Source organism: Canis aureus, chromosome 29, assembly GCF_053574225.1.
Source record: "Canis aureus isolate CA01 chromosome 29, VMU_Caureus_v.1.0, whole genome shotgun sequence".
In the NCBI taxonomy this organism is placed as follows: domain Eukaryota; kingdom Metazoa; phylum Chordata; class Mammalia; order Carnivora; family Canidae; genus Canis; species Canis aureus.
Window position 1 is genome coordinate 37,384,806 of NC_135639.1, and position 15,485 is coordinate 37,400,290.

Consider the following 15,485-nt stretch of genomic DNA (forward strand, 5'->3'; position numbering starts at 1 on the left):
TAGTGTGGGGTTAGTGCCTTTGGCTCTGGCCAGAGCATCTATCTCCCTTCTCTCCCTTTCTCCCTCTCTTCTCTCTCTCCTTCTTTTCCTCGCTTCCTTCTCCCTCTCTCCCTCTCCCTCTTGCTCCTTCCCAGTCCAGGCCTGTCTGGCAGGGAGCAGGTGGGGCCAAATGCACGCTTCCCCCCAAGTTGGTACTCGCAGCCTTGGCTGCCTTTTGAAGTCATCCTGGAAAACATTCCACAGTGCAGGCAGCCTTCCTGTTTGCTTATTGTTTTATCATGTCTGGGGACCTGGAAAGGGCTTACCTGGTGTCTTCACCTGATTCCACTTGGCACTTGATTCCCCATACCCAAATGTGTCCTTGGGGACCCAAGCGGTGCTGGGAGTGTCCTCTGTTGGTGCAAACTGGCCTGGCTGCTAACCCCAATAGCTATGAGAAGAGTGGGGTCTAGGTAGAAACAAGTTTATTGAAAAGATAAATTGGCTACACGAGAGCAAATCCACAAGTAGTTCTAATGTTTGCATTGTGTATTGGGTACTTTCTATGCATTATAGAGTATTTGCAGGGTTTTAGTGGTTTTCAAGCATTGTTCGTCTATTTATCCTAATTGGAAATTCTATTTTTAAAAACCTTTTAATATGAGAAATGTTGAACTTACACAAAGTCAGCAGAGTAGTGAGGTCCTACATGAGCTAACCCAGCAAGGCCATGGTCAACATCCTCTCCCTTGAGGCAACCATGGCTCTCTCTACCCACAGTCCCTTGGTGATCGGGTTTTTAGGGGAAATGTACCTGAGTTGAAATGCACAACTCTTAGCTGTACATTGTCAGCTAAGACCCACACTGCTATCAGGACGTGGGACCTACATTCCCCAGAATGTTCCTTCCTGCCCTTTCCAGCCCTTTGCCTCCTCCCACCCCTAAAAGGTAGACAGTCTACTTTCTGTTACCTAAAATTAGTTAGAATCATGCCATGTGTATTCTTTTGTGCCTGGCTTCTTCTCTTTGGCATGATGTCTTACAGATCTTTCCAGGTTGTTGTGTGTATCAGTAGTTCACCTTTTTTTATTGCTGCATAGGATTCCGTGGTGTGAAAACTACACTTTGCATATCCACTGACCTGCTGAAGGGCATCTGGGCTGTTGCCAGTTCTTGACTGTGTGAATAACCCTGCCATTTGTGAATAGGTCATTTAATGGACATATGTTTTCATTTCTCTTGGATAAATTCAGTGGGATTTCTGGGTCAAATGGTAGGAGTGTTTAACTTTAGATAAAGATTTGTTTCTCTTATAAAGCGCCCGGGTCCAGGGACACCTAGGTGGCCCAGTTGATCAAGTGTCTGGCTCTTGGTTTTGGCTCAGGTTATGATCTCATAGGTGATGAGATCAAGCCCGACTACAGGCTCCAAGCACAGTGGGGAAAACTGCTTGAAGATTCTCTCTCTGCCCCTCCCCCAATATGCATACACTTGCATGTGCACGCTGTCTCTCTAAAATAAATAAACCTTATAAATGAATGAATGAATAAGGTGTCCTGGTTCATTTTAGGTGACTGTTGCCTGCCCTGCTTGTCTGGCATCCTCGTGTACACTTGAAAACCTTGGGTTCAGGTGATTTGGTGAGAAACCAGGGTAAACTCCCAGCTTTTATCAAACTTGGGTAATTGAGAATGATTTTATAGTGGTTTTATACTGCCTCCTCCTCTCTTTATCTATTTTACAGCAATCCACTTGCAGCTTGTGTTTAGCTACACAGATAGTTGTGTGTTGATGTTAGGATTATAGGTAAGAAAGTCCTATGAAGATCAGAATTTTATTTATTTCTGTATTTATGTATGAAAGTCTTTAATTCTATAAATTCTGGAGGCTGAGATCTCTTTCTTATAATTTCAGAATGAGGAGACTCCTAACTTACACACAGTTTTGCTTATAAACTATTACTTATGCTAGATTGGAATTTTAGTTAGTAAAACTTTTGGTCCATAGAGAACCTTTTATCAAAGTGTGAACTAAAGCTGCTAGAGAGTGCTGGTCTGCCTGGGAGGTCTGCTCTGGATATTGTCATCACCACTCCCTCCCTCACATGCTTCCCTGCTTTCTGCAGCTCCACTGGGACTCTACTTCTCCAGGGATGCTTATTGGGAGAAGCTGTATGTGGACCAGCCATCTGGCATGCCCCTGCTCTATGTCCATGCCCTGCGGGACATCCCCGAGGAGGTGCCTAGCTTCCGCCTAGGCCAGCACCTTTACGGCATCGCCTACCGTGCAAGGCTGCATGAGAACGACTGGATCCGCATCGAGGAGGACACAGGCCTTCTCTACCTTAACCGGAGCCTGGATCACAGCACCTGGGAGAAGCTCAGCATCCGCAGTAAGGGAGCTGCCTGACCCCACCCTGTCTTCTTCTCTCACAGCCCACATCACACCCACACTGAGGCTCGGGAAGGTGGCTCCTGTGTGATCCCTGCTGTGTAAGAGTGAAGGGTGAGGTGCAAACATAGGGGAGTGGCCACTACCCTGGGGCTGAGAGAGAGGACCCAGGAAGAGTCCTTATCGCTCTAGCAGAGATCCAGACCTTGTTGGAGAAAGAGCCTCCATGATGGAGTTTGCTGGAAATTCCCCCCTCCAGGTGCTGGGAAAGTCTGTCCTCTGTCTATGGGTGTGTCTCTGCAGTGGCGCCGATGAGGAAAGCCCTTGGGGAGGGTTGGGGAGGGTGAAGACCCCCCCCCCCATGCAGTACATGTGCACCATGCAAAGTAGAAACCAGCCTGGCAAAGCTCTCCACCTGCTATTAGACCCAGGACTCAGGGCACCCCTCTGAGGGGGCAATGATGCAGTAGAGGCTGGTGGGGAGAAATAGGAGGAATAGTAGACCCCAGTGCTCAGAGCACCTGAGGGAGTGGTATTTGAGCTGAGACCTGAATGACAAGAGAGGCAGGCCTGTGAGGCACCCTAGGCAGAGGGAGCAGAACCATGGGACCATGAGCAGAGACAGGCACCTGGTCTAGGGCAGCTCAGGGCAGGCAGGAGGTGGCCAGGCAGCGTAGAGAGCCCAGTGGAGCCCTGTGGACAAGGGTGAGGACTGGACTTTCCACCAGCCCTGGAGCTCCTGCCCCCTCCCCTGCTGGTATGGTGATGCCCCACCAGGCCTGACTTCTCTGTCTACAGATGGCGGCTTCCCTGTGCTCACCATCTACGTCCAGGTCTTCCTGTCATCTGCATCCCTGCGTGAGGGCGAGTGCCAGTGGCCAGGCTGTGCCCGTGTGTACTTCTCCTTCATTAACACCTCCTTCCCAGCTTGTGGTTCCCTCAAACCCCGGGAGCTCTGCTTCCCTGAGACTGGTGTCTCCTTCCGCATTCGAGAGAACAGGCCTCCCGGCACCTTCCACCAATTCCGTCTGCTGCCCATGCAGTTCCTCTGCCCCAACATCAGCGTGTCCTACAAGCTCCTAGAAGGTGAGTGCTGACCTCGCAGAGTGACCCTTGGTGCTGCTGTATGCCAGGTATGGCACCACCAGCTCTTGACAGCCATCTGGTGTACTCTGCACCACCACACCACCCTTTCATTTAATATCCCAGAAATATTTCTTGTGTGCCTGTCATGAACCAAGTACCGTTCTAAGGGCTAAAGATGTGACCGTGAACAAAATAAGTCACAATCTTGCCTCCCTAGAGCCTCCATTACCCCTGGGAAGTGGAGGCCATGCTCATGCCAAGGCAATGGAGGTGATCTCTGGAACATGCTAGTTGGGAAGTAAACTTCCAGGAATGTGGAGTGGTGGAGACTGTGGTCTTCTGTGCCCTGGCTGGGAAAGGGAGCACTGGAGCCAAGGTGGGAGGGTACCAGGGAAGCTGTGCTAGCCCCTTTGATCGCTGTGGTGGGGCCACTGTGTGGCTGGACTGGGGAGAGTAGAGGCACATGAAGATACAGAAGTTCCTGAGGATTTCCCCTTGAGGGACTGGGGAGTCATGGAAGGCTTATAGGGGGTGGCACTGACAAGACCTGACTTACCCCTAAAGGATTATTCCAGCTGCTATGCTAGGAATGATTCGATATGGGCAGGGGAGGGTGGAAGCAGGGTTACTACCTGAGAAATCCCTAAGCAACAGAATGAAGACTGGAAGAAGGGTGGAAGCCACAGAGCAGCGAGAAGCAGGTGGCTTCTGGGCATGTTTTGAAGGAAGATCCAGCATGATTCCTTGATGAGTTGGATGTGGGTGTTAAGGGAAAGAGGGGAGTCAGTGTGGTTCCAGGATTCCACCTGAGCAGCTGCAAGGGCAGCCAACTTGGCCACAAGATGGCCCTGGGGAGGCTGGCCAAGGTGAGAGCAGGCAGTAGATCCCCAGGGAGTTGAGAGAAGCCACCTGAACAGATCCATGACAGGAGGCACCATCGAAATATCCAAAGCAAGAAGGTGGGACACAGAAGGCACACTGCTAGTTAGGGGGACGTGGATTCACACCAGGTTTAATTGCATACACACGGCAATGATGTTAAAGCAGATCTCAGTAAGGTAAGGAAAGGAGCCAGCCACTCCCCCAGCCTCCTTCCATTTGCCCTGCAGCTGGGCTAAATGTCTTTGTGCAAGGTTGTCAGCCACACATCAGGTTTAGCAGGCTGCCCTTCCTCATGAAGATTACATAATTAAATTTTGTTGAGCATGTGTTTTGTAACCATAAACAACAGAGAGAAACATATGATAAGCATTTCCCAGGTGTAATTCATATATAATATGTGGCTCTGACGTGAGGGACCGAGGGATGCTTGTTCTCCCATGCAGTGGAGCTGACGTAACCCTCCATGCTTGGCTGTGAGGGTGGTCAGTGTGGACCTTCAAGCCCTCAGCATTTCCCCCTTTTTCCTGAAGGATGAGTTATTCCTGAAGGATGAATTTCAGGACAGGCTTGGGTTGAAGAGTGTGCTATCATGACTGGTCCTCCCCTCACCAGGTTGTGGGAAGATACACGAATCACTGACCATATGGCAATGCCTAGTGAGGAGCAGGCATGCTCCTTCATCTGTTCTGTCTTCTGGTGAGGAAACTGAGGCACAGAGAGGCGGAACAACCAGTCGGGGATCACACAGCCAGGAGGTGTAAAGTGGGGGTACAAAGAAGGCAATTGGAAGTATTTGTGTGTTAACTTCCAGTCACACACTAAAAGTCCACCATGTTTGTTTTCAGATGGTGGAATAGTGGCTTTATTTCTCTTGTTCTCTAAAATGAGCACATACTAGTTCCGTAATTTAAAAATCTCCTGTTTTTTTTTTCAAAAGCCAGCCAGTGCTAGGAGCTGTATGTCTGGGCCCACAGCCTGGTTGAGCTAGTGTTCCCCCTCCCCCATCAGTATGGAGGTGGGGAAACTGGCAGGCACAGGAAAGCTCATTAGTGCACAGCATCACTGCATACAGGTGCTTGGAGCTCTGTGCCCCTCCCCTAATCTGGAGCCCCGGAGGAGGAGCTCAGGGCAGGGCTGGCATGGTCCCCAACCTGGACCCGCAGAGCCCCCCTCCCCTGCGGCCACTCCTGGCGGGCCCAGAAAAAGACAGCTAGCTCACCCTGATTCCTGGAGGGAAGTCATGTTGGGGTTCCTGGTCTGCTTGGTGTGTAGGTGAGAATCTGCCCTTCCGTTGCGCCCCGGACAGCCTGGAGGTGAGCACACGCTGGGCCCTGGACCGTGAGCTGCGGGAGAAGTATGAGCTGGTGGCCGCGTGCACCGTGCGCGTCGGTGCGCGTAAAGAGGAGGTGGTGATGGTGCCCTTCCCCGTGACCGTGTATGACGAGGACGACTCGGCGCCCACCTTCCTCGGGGGCTTCGACACTGCCAGCGCCGTGGTGGAGTTCAAGAGGAAGGAGGTGCCTGTCTGCCACGCCTGTGCTTGTGTCTTGTCTGTCGTCCATCTGTGGGGTATCTGCCACTCCGTCCACCATTTATTCTTGATCCGTTCAGGTGTCCGTCTCGCCATCGCCACGTGGCTGACCATCCTTCCAGATATGTGTCTTTCATTTGTCGGCCCAGGGCTTTCTTGGGGCTTTCTGCCTGTCTCGAGGGTAGCAGAGGAGAGGGGAGGTCAGCCCAGCTGCCTAGGACGAGTGTCCGGGGACCCTGGATGCCTAGCATGTGCCTGACCAGGCTGTCAAGGCCAAGCGCTTGCGTCAGGTACCGGGGCGCACCTGTGCCGCTGCCGGTAGGCACAGCGGTGCTACCCGCGGCGGGGAGAGGACAGTTGCCCAGGAGGGCACTCCCTTCCACGGCTGTCAGCCCTCACTGGAGGTCGGAGATCTCCCAGCACGGCTCCGCCCACCTCGGCCTGCCCGGGCGCTGGTCCTCACTGGTGGAGCGTGACTGCCACCTGCTGGGCCTTGGGCGTCCTGCAGCCGGCCGGCGAGGGGCACAATGGGAGATGGGTGTCCTTACCTGCCTCTCCACGCACCCCGGGTGCTGGTTTGGTGGATGGGCTGGCGGGAGGAAAGCACAGCTCATTGGTAAAGACCCCATAAGCTTGAAAGGGCTTGCCTTGGGGTGACAACAGAGTCTAGTTAGCAGTGAAAGCAAATATGCCCTGTGACTGCTCTGAACTTTTCTTGTGATCCCCTCCAGCCTGGTATATGGAAGGTATTTGGAAGAGAACATTCTGGTGTACACCGGGGCTTGACTCTGGTTCTGCCAACTATCTCAATGTGACAGAGAGCTAACCCCACCCTGGGTGGCCTGGCTTACTGTTCTCCTAAGGGACCTGGTAAAGCCTGTCAGCAGAGCACCTGGACATCTGCTTTAAAAGTCTCTTCCTACCGGAAGTCTGTAGATGCCTATCACACCTGTTGCACAGGTGAGGCACAGTGGCCTAGGGATGGTGACTGGGCCAGACTTGCAAGGGACCCCACGGGAACTCTAACACAGGTCAGTCTGTTGTTAGAGTTGGCTCTGATTACATACGCTTGGCCCACCTGTGGGGCATGTGCCCTTCTGAAGTCTCAGGCTCCAGGGTCTCTGAGGGGTCCCTCTCACCAGCTCTGACTGGCATCCTGTTGTCTGCAGGGCACTGTGGTGGCCACAATACATGTCTTTGACGCGGACGTGGTACCAGCATCTGGGGAGCTCCTGAGGCGATACACAAGTACACTACTCCCTGGGGATGCCTGGGCCCTCCAGACATTTCGTGTGGAACACTCACCCAACGAGACCTTGGTCCAGGCCAACGGCAGCTTTGTGCGGGCAACTGTGCATGACTACAGTAAGAGGGGCCAGGCATGGCCTGGCTGGGCCCCCTAGGGAACTGGCAGTTCACTCTTCCAACAGCACCCTACACACACAGACACTTGTCCTGGCCCTCTGAGCCCCAGGCTACAGATCCTTCCACCCTACCCAGCCCTTCATTGTCTCTACTGGGCTCATCTTGGCCACATTGGTGGGTTTTTACAGGCTTTCTTCTCTCCTTGAGCTGCCTCCTGGCAGATGGACTTCCCCATGCTGACTGTGCCAGGGCTCACTGCCCACTACAAACATATACATCATTGCCTGAGGCCTTCCTCTGGCCTCTGCTTTGTGGGCCCCCAAGGTGCCTAAGTGCTTGGGGATTATTTCTCCCTTGTCCCCATAGCTCTCTACTAGTAGGTTAGTATATAATGGCAGCTCTGTGTGCTTGAGTCAGAGGATTCCACAAAGATTGTCCTATCTGGTTTCTGGAATGTACCACAGAACTAAGCTCCAGGGGTGCATGGTGCTCACCTGCAGGTTGGGGCACCTTCATCAGCTGCCTTGCCTCCTCCACCCTGCTGCCCATATTTTTCTAGAATCACCTTCCAAATACCCAACTTGCACTTGAATCCTTGTTTTGAGATCTGCTTCTGAGGGATCCCAGAATCGCTGGTACCATTACCCCTTTGTGCCTGGACCTATCCTGTTTGTTTCTCATCCTCTCCACCCCCATTGAGCCTTTGAAAGTCTCCTGCCCTGTACAAGGGAAGATGTTATCCCTGCCCAGGCTCACTCATTGTATACAGCATGTGTACGAAAACCTCCCCGCCCCTATCCTTCTGTCTCTGCAAAACTAGGACCATAGCCATGGCATATAGCAGGTGCAGAAACGTGCAGGCTCCAGGCTCTGGAGGAATGGAGGCCAGTATAGTCTTCCCGGGGCCTCAGTGGTGGTAGATCTTTATCTTGTGTATGCCTATACCCCACACATACATACTCCATGTATACATGCACACATGTAGACCCTATACACAACACACACAGACACCCCACCACACATGTACCTACATACCATACTTATGTACAGGTTACCTCCCAGCTATGAAGGGTTCTCTTGGCTTCCAGCTCAGCACAGGGCCAACATTTAAACAGTGGTTCTAACTTAACACCACCTGCCAAGTCTGTTATCCACACAGCATAAGTGTGAAAGTCTGTTTGCACACATGGGTGTGCATGCCAGGCATGTGGCTGGGAGGAGGCCCGCAGTGGCATGGAGCAGTGGTCCTAGGCCTGCAGCAATTAGGGAGTCATCAGTGTGCTCCCACCCACAGGGCTGGTTCTCAACCGGAGCCTCCCCATCTCGGAGAGCCGCTCCCTGCAGCTGGCCGTTCTGGTCAATGACTCGGACTTCCAGGGTCCCGGGGAGGGCATCCTCTTGCTCCACTTCAACGTGACGGTGCTGCCTGTCAGCCTGCACTTACCCAGCGCCTACACCTTCACTGTGAGCAGACGGGCCCGCCGCTTTGCCCAGGTGAGCCTGCAGCCCGATGCCTGGCCTGGGAAGAGGCCTGCAGGGGCAGAGGACCCCCAATGGGAGGGCACTCTGTTTAACAGATTGCAAGCAGGGCTGGGGTTGAGAGATCCTCCTTCCCTGGAGTGAGTACACAGAGTGGCCCAGGGGGAGCCATGGGCACAGGTCTGGGGAAGCTGGACCATGGCGGAGTTGGTAGAGTCCTGGGCAGGGGTGGTGGTCACCAGGGGTCTCCTTTTTGCCCTCTTCCATTCTTATCTTTAAAACGTGTTTTGTCCTAACATAAGAGCAATGCCAGCTAGATCTACATATGGTAGACTTAAATCTTCCTGGTAAATTATTAACCAGAAAGTGGTTTGTAAAAATACGGGCCTCATGTGGCTCCTTATGTTCAAAACCAAATTTTCATTAATGGAATTTGCACATCTGTAAATGCAGGCAGTAAGCAGTGGCGCCCTCTGCGGGGAAAGGCTGGGAACACTTCCACTTTACCTGCTGCAAGTGCGTTTACTAGAGTCTATCTTGTGTTTGTCGTTGGAAAACAATTAGAAGTGGAAAAAACATAAAGTAATAAGTATCCATTAAAGAAGACAAGGGACGGAGAGGACTGATCCCTTCTCACCATGTCAGCTAGTGCTTATCATTTTGGTACAGTTCTTTCTAGAATATTTCTCTTAAGGACTTTTGTAATTTTACTTGGAATTGCAGCATGCATATGACTTTCTGCTCCTTCCTGATGGAGTGGCTTCAGACACATCCCCTTCAGAAGGTCCTGCTTAGGGCTATTTCCAGTTGTTGCTGTCTCTGTGGTTGGTTCCCGTGCCCCCTCCAGCCCTGACAGCTACCCAGGTCCAAAACACAAAGGACCCCACCCTTGGACATGTCCCAGCTCCCTGACCTGCCATCCAAGGTCTTTTATGGAGGCAGAGGTCAAGAATGGTGAGAGGTGGCAAGGCAGAGGGGCCCGAAGGGTCTCCAAGGAGCTACGGAATGGGAACAAGCACTGCAGAAGACGTGTACTCCAACACACTCAAAAGATCATAGGGACCTGAGTCCCAATGTAGCCTCACCCTCACTGTGATCTTTCACCCCCTCTCCAGGCTTTATGATTGTAAATTGAGGATAGTGGCCTGAGCAATTTGGAGGACCACATGGGGGAGTGGAAGCCAGCACATTTTATATGGGGATGTGCTGGGACAGCCACCATCCAAGAGGTGGTTTTGCTGTGGAGTCAGGCTTGGGTATAGAGGAGCATGGCTCTGCCCTGGGCCTGAGCAAGGCTGAGCAGGGACCTGCTAAGTGGCTGCAAGCAGAGCCTCACCCTGCCCCACCCCTGCCCTCTGCCCCCCAGCCTTAACTAGTCAGAGTCTGGGTTTAAGCCTCTGAAACTCTCATTCTAACTCAAGTGGCCAAAGGATAGAAAGGAGAGTTTCAGCTGCCCAGCTCCAGGACCCAGCAATGGTACTACCAGCCTAGCATCCCCAGGAGAAGCATTTTGTCTTTCCCAGGGCTTCCAGCCACAGTCCCAGGAAGGCCCCCTGGAGCTGTAGGACAGGCAACTATGGTACATGAATCATGCGGCCCCCAGTGCAGTGTTCTCACTGCCCCGGCAGGTAGCCTGGGTAGGGGGTGGAGCACCCCAGCCACTTGGAGTAAGGATGGCAGTTGGTGGTCTCCAGAACAAATGTGGCCTGGCCAGAAGAGGGGAGGGGAGGGGAGGAAGAGGGACCCACTCGGCCTCCATGTCAAAACAAGTGAGTGAATAAAGAATGAGCTGGAGAAGGGGCATCGTTGAGGCAGTCTCTAAACCAAACCTCAGTGCCTGTGTCCTTTCACCTCTGGCTCCCAGGAGCAGGGGTGGGTGGTGGTGTGATGGACGGAACCAGGGCCAGGCAAGTGGATGGGTCTGCCAGTTCCAGAGGCATGGAATACAGGGACTTGTCATTCCTGGACCTGGTAGGGGACTGTTCAGGTTTCAGGCTGCCCAGAAACCCCTCCGGCCACCATCACAGGCCAGTGCACCACCCAACTGAGGCATTCCCTGTGCCCCATGCCTAGATTGGGAAAGTCTGTGTGGAAAACTGCCAGGAGTTCAGTGGCATCCACGTGCAGTACAAGCTGCAGCTCTCCAGCACCAACTGTAGCGTCCTGGGGGTGGTCACGTCAGCCGAGGACACCACAGGGACCCTGTACGTGAATGACACGGAAGCCCTGCAGCGGCTCGATTGTTCTCAACTCCAGTACACAGTGGTGGCTGCCGACCGGCCAACCCGCAGGCAGACCCAGGCCCCGCTGGTCGTCACCGTGGAGGGGACATGTGAGTGCCAGGGCCCATGGAGGGTCGGGACAGGCAGGGTGTGGTAAAACTACGGGCTTTTCACACACAGAAGGGGCCAGGCCTGTCCACCTTCGCCTATTGGTAACGTCCCTGAGACTGCCTGAGTATCCTTCCCTATAAAGTGAGAATAACAGTGCACCCTGCATAGCCAGGCTGGGAGGATAAAACAGTGTAGCCCAGAGTGACCGCATAGTAGATGGTCACTACTCCCCATCACCACCGCCCATGCATTCTGTACATGCACTTGCTTTAGGGCTGCCTTATAAAATACAAGACCCTGGTTAAATTTAACCTTCAGGTAAGGAACAAGCAATTTTTTGTTGTATGTCCTATGTAACCTTTGCAGAGTCTCTTAGAAGGCAGACTTCTAAGTATGTCCATGCGGTATTAGAGACACAGTTACACAAAGTGAGTATTCAGTGTTTATCTGAAATTCAGGTTTAACTGGCGTGTGTGTTTTTGGCTGAGTCTAGCCACTAGCTACCGCACATCCTCCCTCCATACTTACCCCACCTTGCCATGACTGCGGTCCCAGCCCTCTTCTTCAAGGGGCCCCATCACTGCCCTGTGTCCTAGTGCTAAGGCACTCCTGCCCTTCTGGGCTCACCCATGAGAAAGGCTCTACCGAGGCTTCTCTCTGCCCCTGGATGCTGGCTGGACACTGGGTCCAGGCCAGCCCCCTCTGACCAGTTTCTGCCACCTGCAGATGTGGCTGAGGAGCCAGGCTGCCCCCTGTCCTGTGCAGTCAGCAAGAGACGGCCTGAGTGTGAAGAGTGCGGCGGCCTGGGCTCTCTGACGGGCAAGTGCGAGTGGAGACAGGGAGATGCCAAAGGTAGGCCCCACACAGAGCCAGGCCTATGGCCAGGCAGTCGAGAGGGGTAATGGTGGCTGAGTGGAAATGGGGTCCATGTGGGCCTGCTGGCTGCTGTGATGGCCCTCCCTTCTGCACCTCTGTTGTCCAGAGCCCTGTCCCCACTTGTAGTTCCTGAAGCAAGGAGAGGGTGGGCGTGAGTGCAGAGTATGAGCAGCACAAGGACATTCAGGCTCTTCATCATTGTGGGACCACAGGGCCCTTTGGGTTTGGGAATGTCTGAGCCAAAGTTGGGATGTGCAGAAGACAGGCTCTAGCTGGAAGGCCCCAGGCCAGGCCATGTGGACCCAGGCAGTAAGACTGGTACATAGACAGCAGCCAGGTCCACACTGTGCCCTCCACAAGGATCCCACTTATGGAATCTCTGCTCCAGCCTCAGTTTGCTCCTCTGGAGGGGTCAGGGTTGGCCAGGGAGGCCCTGGGATGCCGCCTTCTGGCTCTGGCAGTCTGACCAAGGCGGGTACTCCCAGATGGTAGTGACTGGCCTGCCGTGTGTATTATAGGGATCACCAGAAACTTCTCCACCTGCTCCCCCAATGTCAAGACCTGCCCTGATGGCCACTGTGATGCTGTAGAGAGCAGGAATGTCAACATCTGCCCCCAGGACTGCCTCCGTAAGCAACCACTGGGCCCACCAAGTTCAAGGGCCTGGCATGGGTAGGGGTAGCCAGCCAATGGGAGAGGCTTGGACTCCCACCCCTACTTCAGCCAGACCAGCCTCATTCCTGAGTCTCATATACCAAGACTTTCTGACATTTCCTTGGAATAAAGGGCTCTGCTCCATCAAAACTCTGGAGACTGGTGCCCTGACCCACACTCTCCAGTGTCTCTCTGGCCAGCTGACTTGGGTACAGCTCCTAATCCCTGATTCTCCTGTATCCCTGCTGCCCCTTCTGTGCTTTTGTAAAGTAACCTCAGCAAGGACCCTGGGCAGCCTGTGGGTTCCTGATCCCATCTGCTGGTGCCAGGGACCTGGACTGGGGGCAGACTGTGCTGATTCCTGCCCAGGTTTCCCAGATTTCAGAGTTCACTGCCCTCCCCAAGTCTGAGCATGCTGACATCATGTGGGGAGGGACCTCTCATGCTTCCGCCTGGGTGGTCCTGGTTTGTCCAGTCACACCAGGAGGCTTAGTGGGCTGCATCTGTCACCAGGAGGTGGCAGCATCATCGGTGGGCATGAGCCAGGGGACCGCTGGGGGATAAAAGCTGGCTTCGGAATCTGCAACTGTTTTCCTGAAGAGAAGAAGTGCTTCTGCGAGCCTGAAGACAGCCAGGGTGAGTGGGTAGTGGGGGCACTGCTGCCGGGCAGGGCTCCCCACACCTCCTTGAGCCCCAGTGAGCCAGGGAGGAAATTGCAGGAAAGCAGGTGAAACCCAAAAGACCCTCTTCCTTTCCTCTGGGCCTTGATTCCCCAATCTGTGTAGACAGGTCTAGGTCAGGGCCTCTACAGAGTGACTTCTGGCCCAAAGTTCTGTGACTAAGGTTGGGCTGGAAAGTTCTTCCACCAAAAAAAAAAAAAAGAAAGAAAGAAAGAAAGAAAGTTCTTCCACCAAATAATTCGGCATCTACTCAGATTGTCCTTGACCAGGGCCTTGTCTGGGCCCCCAGCACCATAGATCAGAACCCCCGCCCCTGCCAGCCCAAGCCTGCAGATGTTCCTTCCACGCTAGCAGGTACAGTGGGCAGCATGGGCCTGGGCACCCTGGGAGCTTTCATGACTGAGCCCAAGGATTTTTTCTCCTAGTTGAGTTGTTGCTGCATGGTGCTAGGTCCAGAGCCACTTTCCTTCCCTCTCCCAGTTTCATAAAGAAAATACAAAAGACATCAGGAACACAGAGGAGGGAGTCTGCCTCCCACCAGTGCTCCAGGGCCAGCTGGCTTTGGTGCAGTGTTCCACGGCCGGTGCAGTCGTTGCATATGCTGCCTCTGCTGTGTGACCTCAGGCAGGCTGCTTAAACTCCCTGGACCTCTTGGCCCTTCTGTAGGAGGGTGACAGCAGTCTCTGTAGGGCAAACATAACGCACAGTCCCCGCCAAATAATCAGTGCCGTGTGAGTGTCTGCATTTCTCTCACATCCTGACGCCAGCAGCACTTGCCAGCTGCTCAGTTTGCCACAGCAGCCTTCCAGCTGTGGATCCTGGGGCACCCTTCCGGAGCGCTGCCCCTCACAGCCACCCCTGCCCACAGACCCACTGTGTGATGAGCTCTGCCGCACGGTGATTGCAGCGGCTGTGCTCTTCTCCTTCATCGTCTCCATGCTGCTCTCCACCTTCTGCATCCACCGCTACCACAAGAATGCCCACAAGCCGCCCATCGCCTCTGCCGAAATGACCTTCCGCCGGCCCGCCCAGGCCTTCCCAGTCAGCTACTCCTCATCAGGCGCCCGCCGGCCCTCACTGGACTCCATGGAGAACCAGGTCTCTGTGGATGCCTTCAAAATCCCGGTGAGGCTCTGAGCAGGGCCTCGCGCTTAGAGTGCACCCTCCTGGAGGCCCTGCAGGGGGCTGCCCTCTGGCCTGGGGAAGCTGGGAGGTGTGGGGAGGGGTGCACAGGGCACCCTGATGCTGAATGTCCTGTAGCCCACAAGCAGCTAATGCATCCTCACCCACCAGGAGGATGCTGTGAGCAACCCCCCCAGTCTTCGCGGAGCTGCCTTCCAGGGAGGGCAGCAGGCGGAGGGCTGCAAAGGCACAGGGGCAGTTTAGCAGAGTGGAGAAGTGCTAATTTAGTTGGACTGAGATTTGGGATGGTGGGCCTGCCATACCTGATAGGGCATGGTCCTGCGGATGCCCCAAGAACTGGGCGGAGACCCTGAGGAAGCCTGTGGGTTTTATTCTCAGAGGATAGGACCCTGGGGCTTAGGGGTTCAGCAGAGGAAGCCTATATTCTGCCTTCATTTCTGCAGGCTGCTCTGTGGGGACATCTATGGGGTGGGTGCAAAAGTGGGAGCCCTATGATGAGGCGCTCTCCTCATCCAGGCAAAAGATGGTGGCAGGCAGGGGCTGGACCAGGGTGGCAGCAGTGGGGAGGGGAGTTCATCTGTGGAGTGAAAAAAGAGGTGCTGTGGGGCCTCTGGTCCAGCTGTGGAGGAGGCAGGCCCCAGGATTCTGTAACCAGCTGCCTGATAGAGAGTGCCAGCCAGAGCCAGTAGGCTCCCCTTCCCCCTTCTCCATGGGAGGGCCTGGGCCCATAGTTACTGGGTACTCCATAGAACCTCCTCCTTGCTAGGCCTGCCATCAACCTGCCCTGCTTCTTCTGTATCCCTGCTGGCAACTGCTGAGGAGCTGGAAACCAGGTTCTTTTTTAAAATCTTTAAAGATTTTATTTTTTCATGAGAGATACAGAGAGAGGCAGAGACCTAGGCAGAGGGAGAAGCAGGTTCCCTGCAGGGAGCCTGATGCAGGACTCGATCCCAGGACCCCGGGATCACACCCTGAGCCAAAGGCAGAGCTCAACCATTGAGCCACCCAAGTGCTCCAGGAAACCAGGTTCTTAAGTGGGGCTGAGAAGATGTGCATGTGAATAGAAGCTCCACCCCCAAGGCCTG

At 54.0% G+C, this 15,485-nt stretch overlaps 1 protein-coding gene and 1 long non-coding RNA gene across 7 annotated transcripts in view; one reads left to right on the forward strand and one right to left on the reverse strand.

The window, feature by feature from the left end:
- RET (ret proto-oncogene) overlaps window positions 1–15,485 on the forward strand; it is a 51,246-nt gene that overhangs the window by 20,912 nt on the left and 14,849 nt on the right. For 4 of the 6 annotated variants that reach the window (XM_077878469.1, XM_077878465.1, XM_077878468.1 and 1 more), the window contains exons 2-11: window positions 2,106–2,372; window positions 3,170–3,457; window positions 5,612–5,856; window positions 7,040–7,235; window positions 8,530–8,729; window positions 10,788–11,046; window positions 11,774–11,899; window positions 12,442–12,552; window positions 13,091–13,213; window positions 14,126–14,382. In XM_077878469.1, coding sequence (XP_077734595.1) covers window positions 2,174–2,372; window positions 3,170–3,457; window positions 5,612–5,856; window positions 7,040–7,235; window positions 8,530–8,729; window positions 10,788–11,046; window positions 11,774–11,899; window positions 12,442–12,552; window positions 13,091–13,213; window positions 14,126–14,382 — 2,004 coding nt within the window. In that variant the 5' untranslated portion in view covers window positions 2,106–2,173. The remainder of the gene's footprint in view (window positions 1–2,105; window positions 2,373–3,169; window positions 3,458–5,611; window positions 5,857–7,039; window positions 7,236–8,529; window positions 8,730–10,787; window positions 11,047–11,773; window positions 11,900–12,441; window positions 12,553–13,090; window positions 13,214–14,125; window positions 14,383–15,485) is intronic. The other 2 variants (XM_077878466.1, XM_077878471.1) reach the window with 2 other exon arrangements.
- LOC144301437 (uncharacterized) lies at window positions 4,458–7,634 on the reverse strand. Its single transcript, XR_013368262.1, has 5 exons — window positions 6,949–7,634; window positions 6,419–6,459; window positions 5,802–6,040; window positions 5,559–5,682; window positions 4,458–5,044 (listed from the first exon to the last, which is right to left on the reverse strand). It is a non-coding gene; the product is annotated as an uncharacterized LOC144301437 (long non-coding RNA).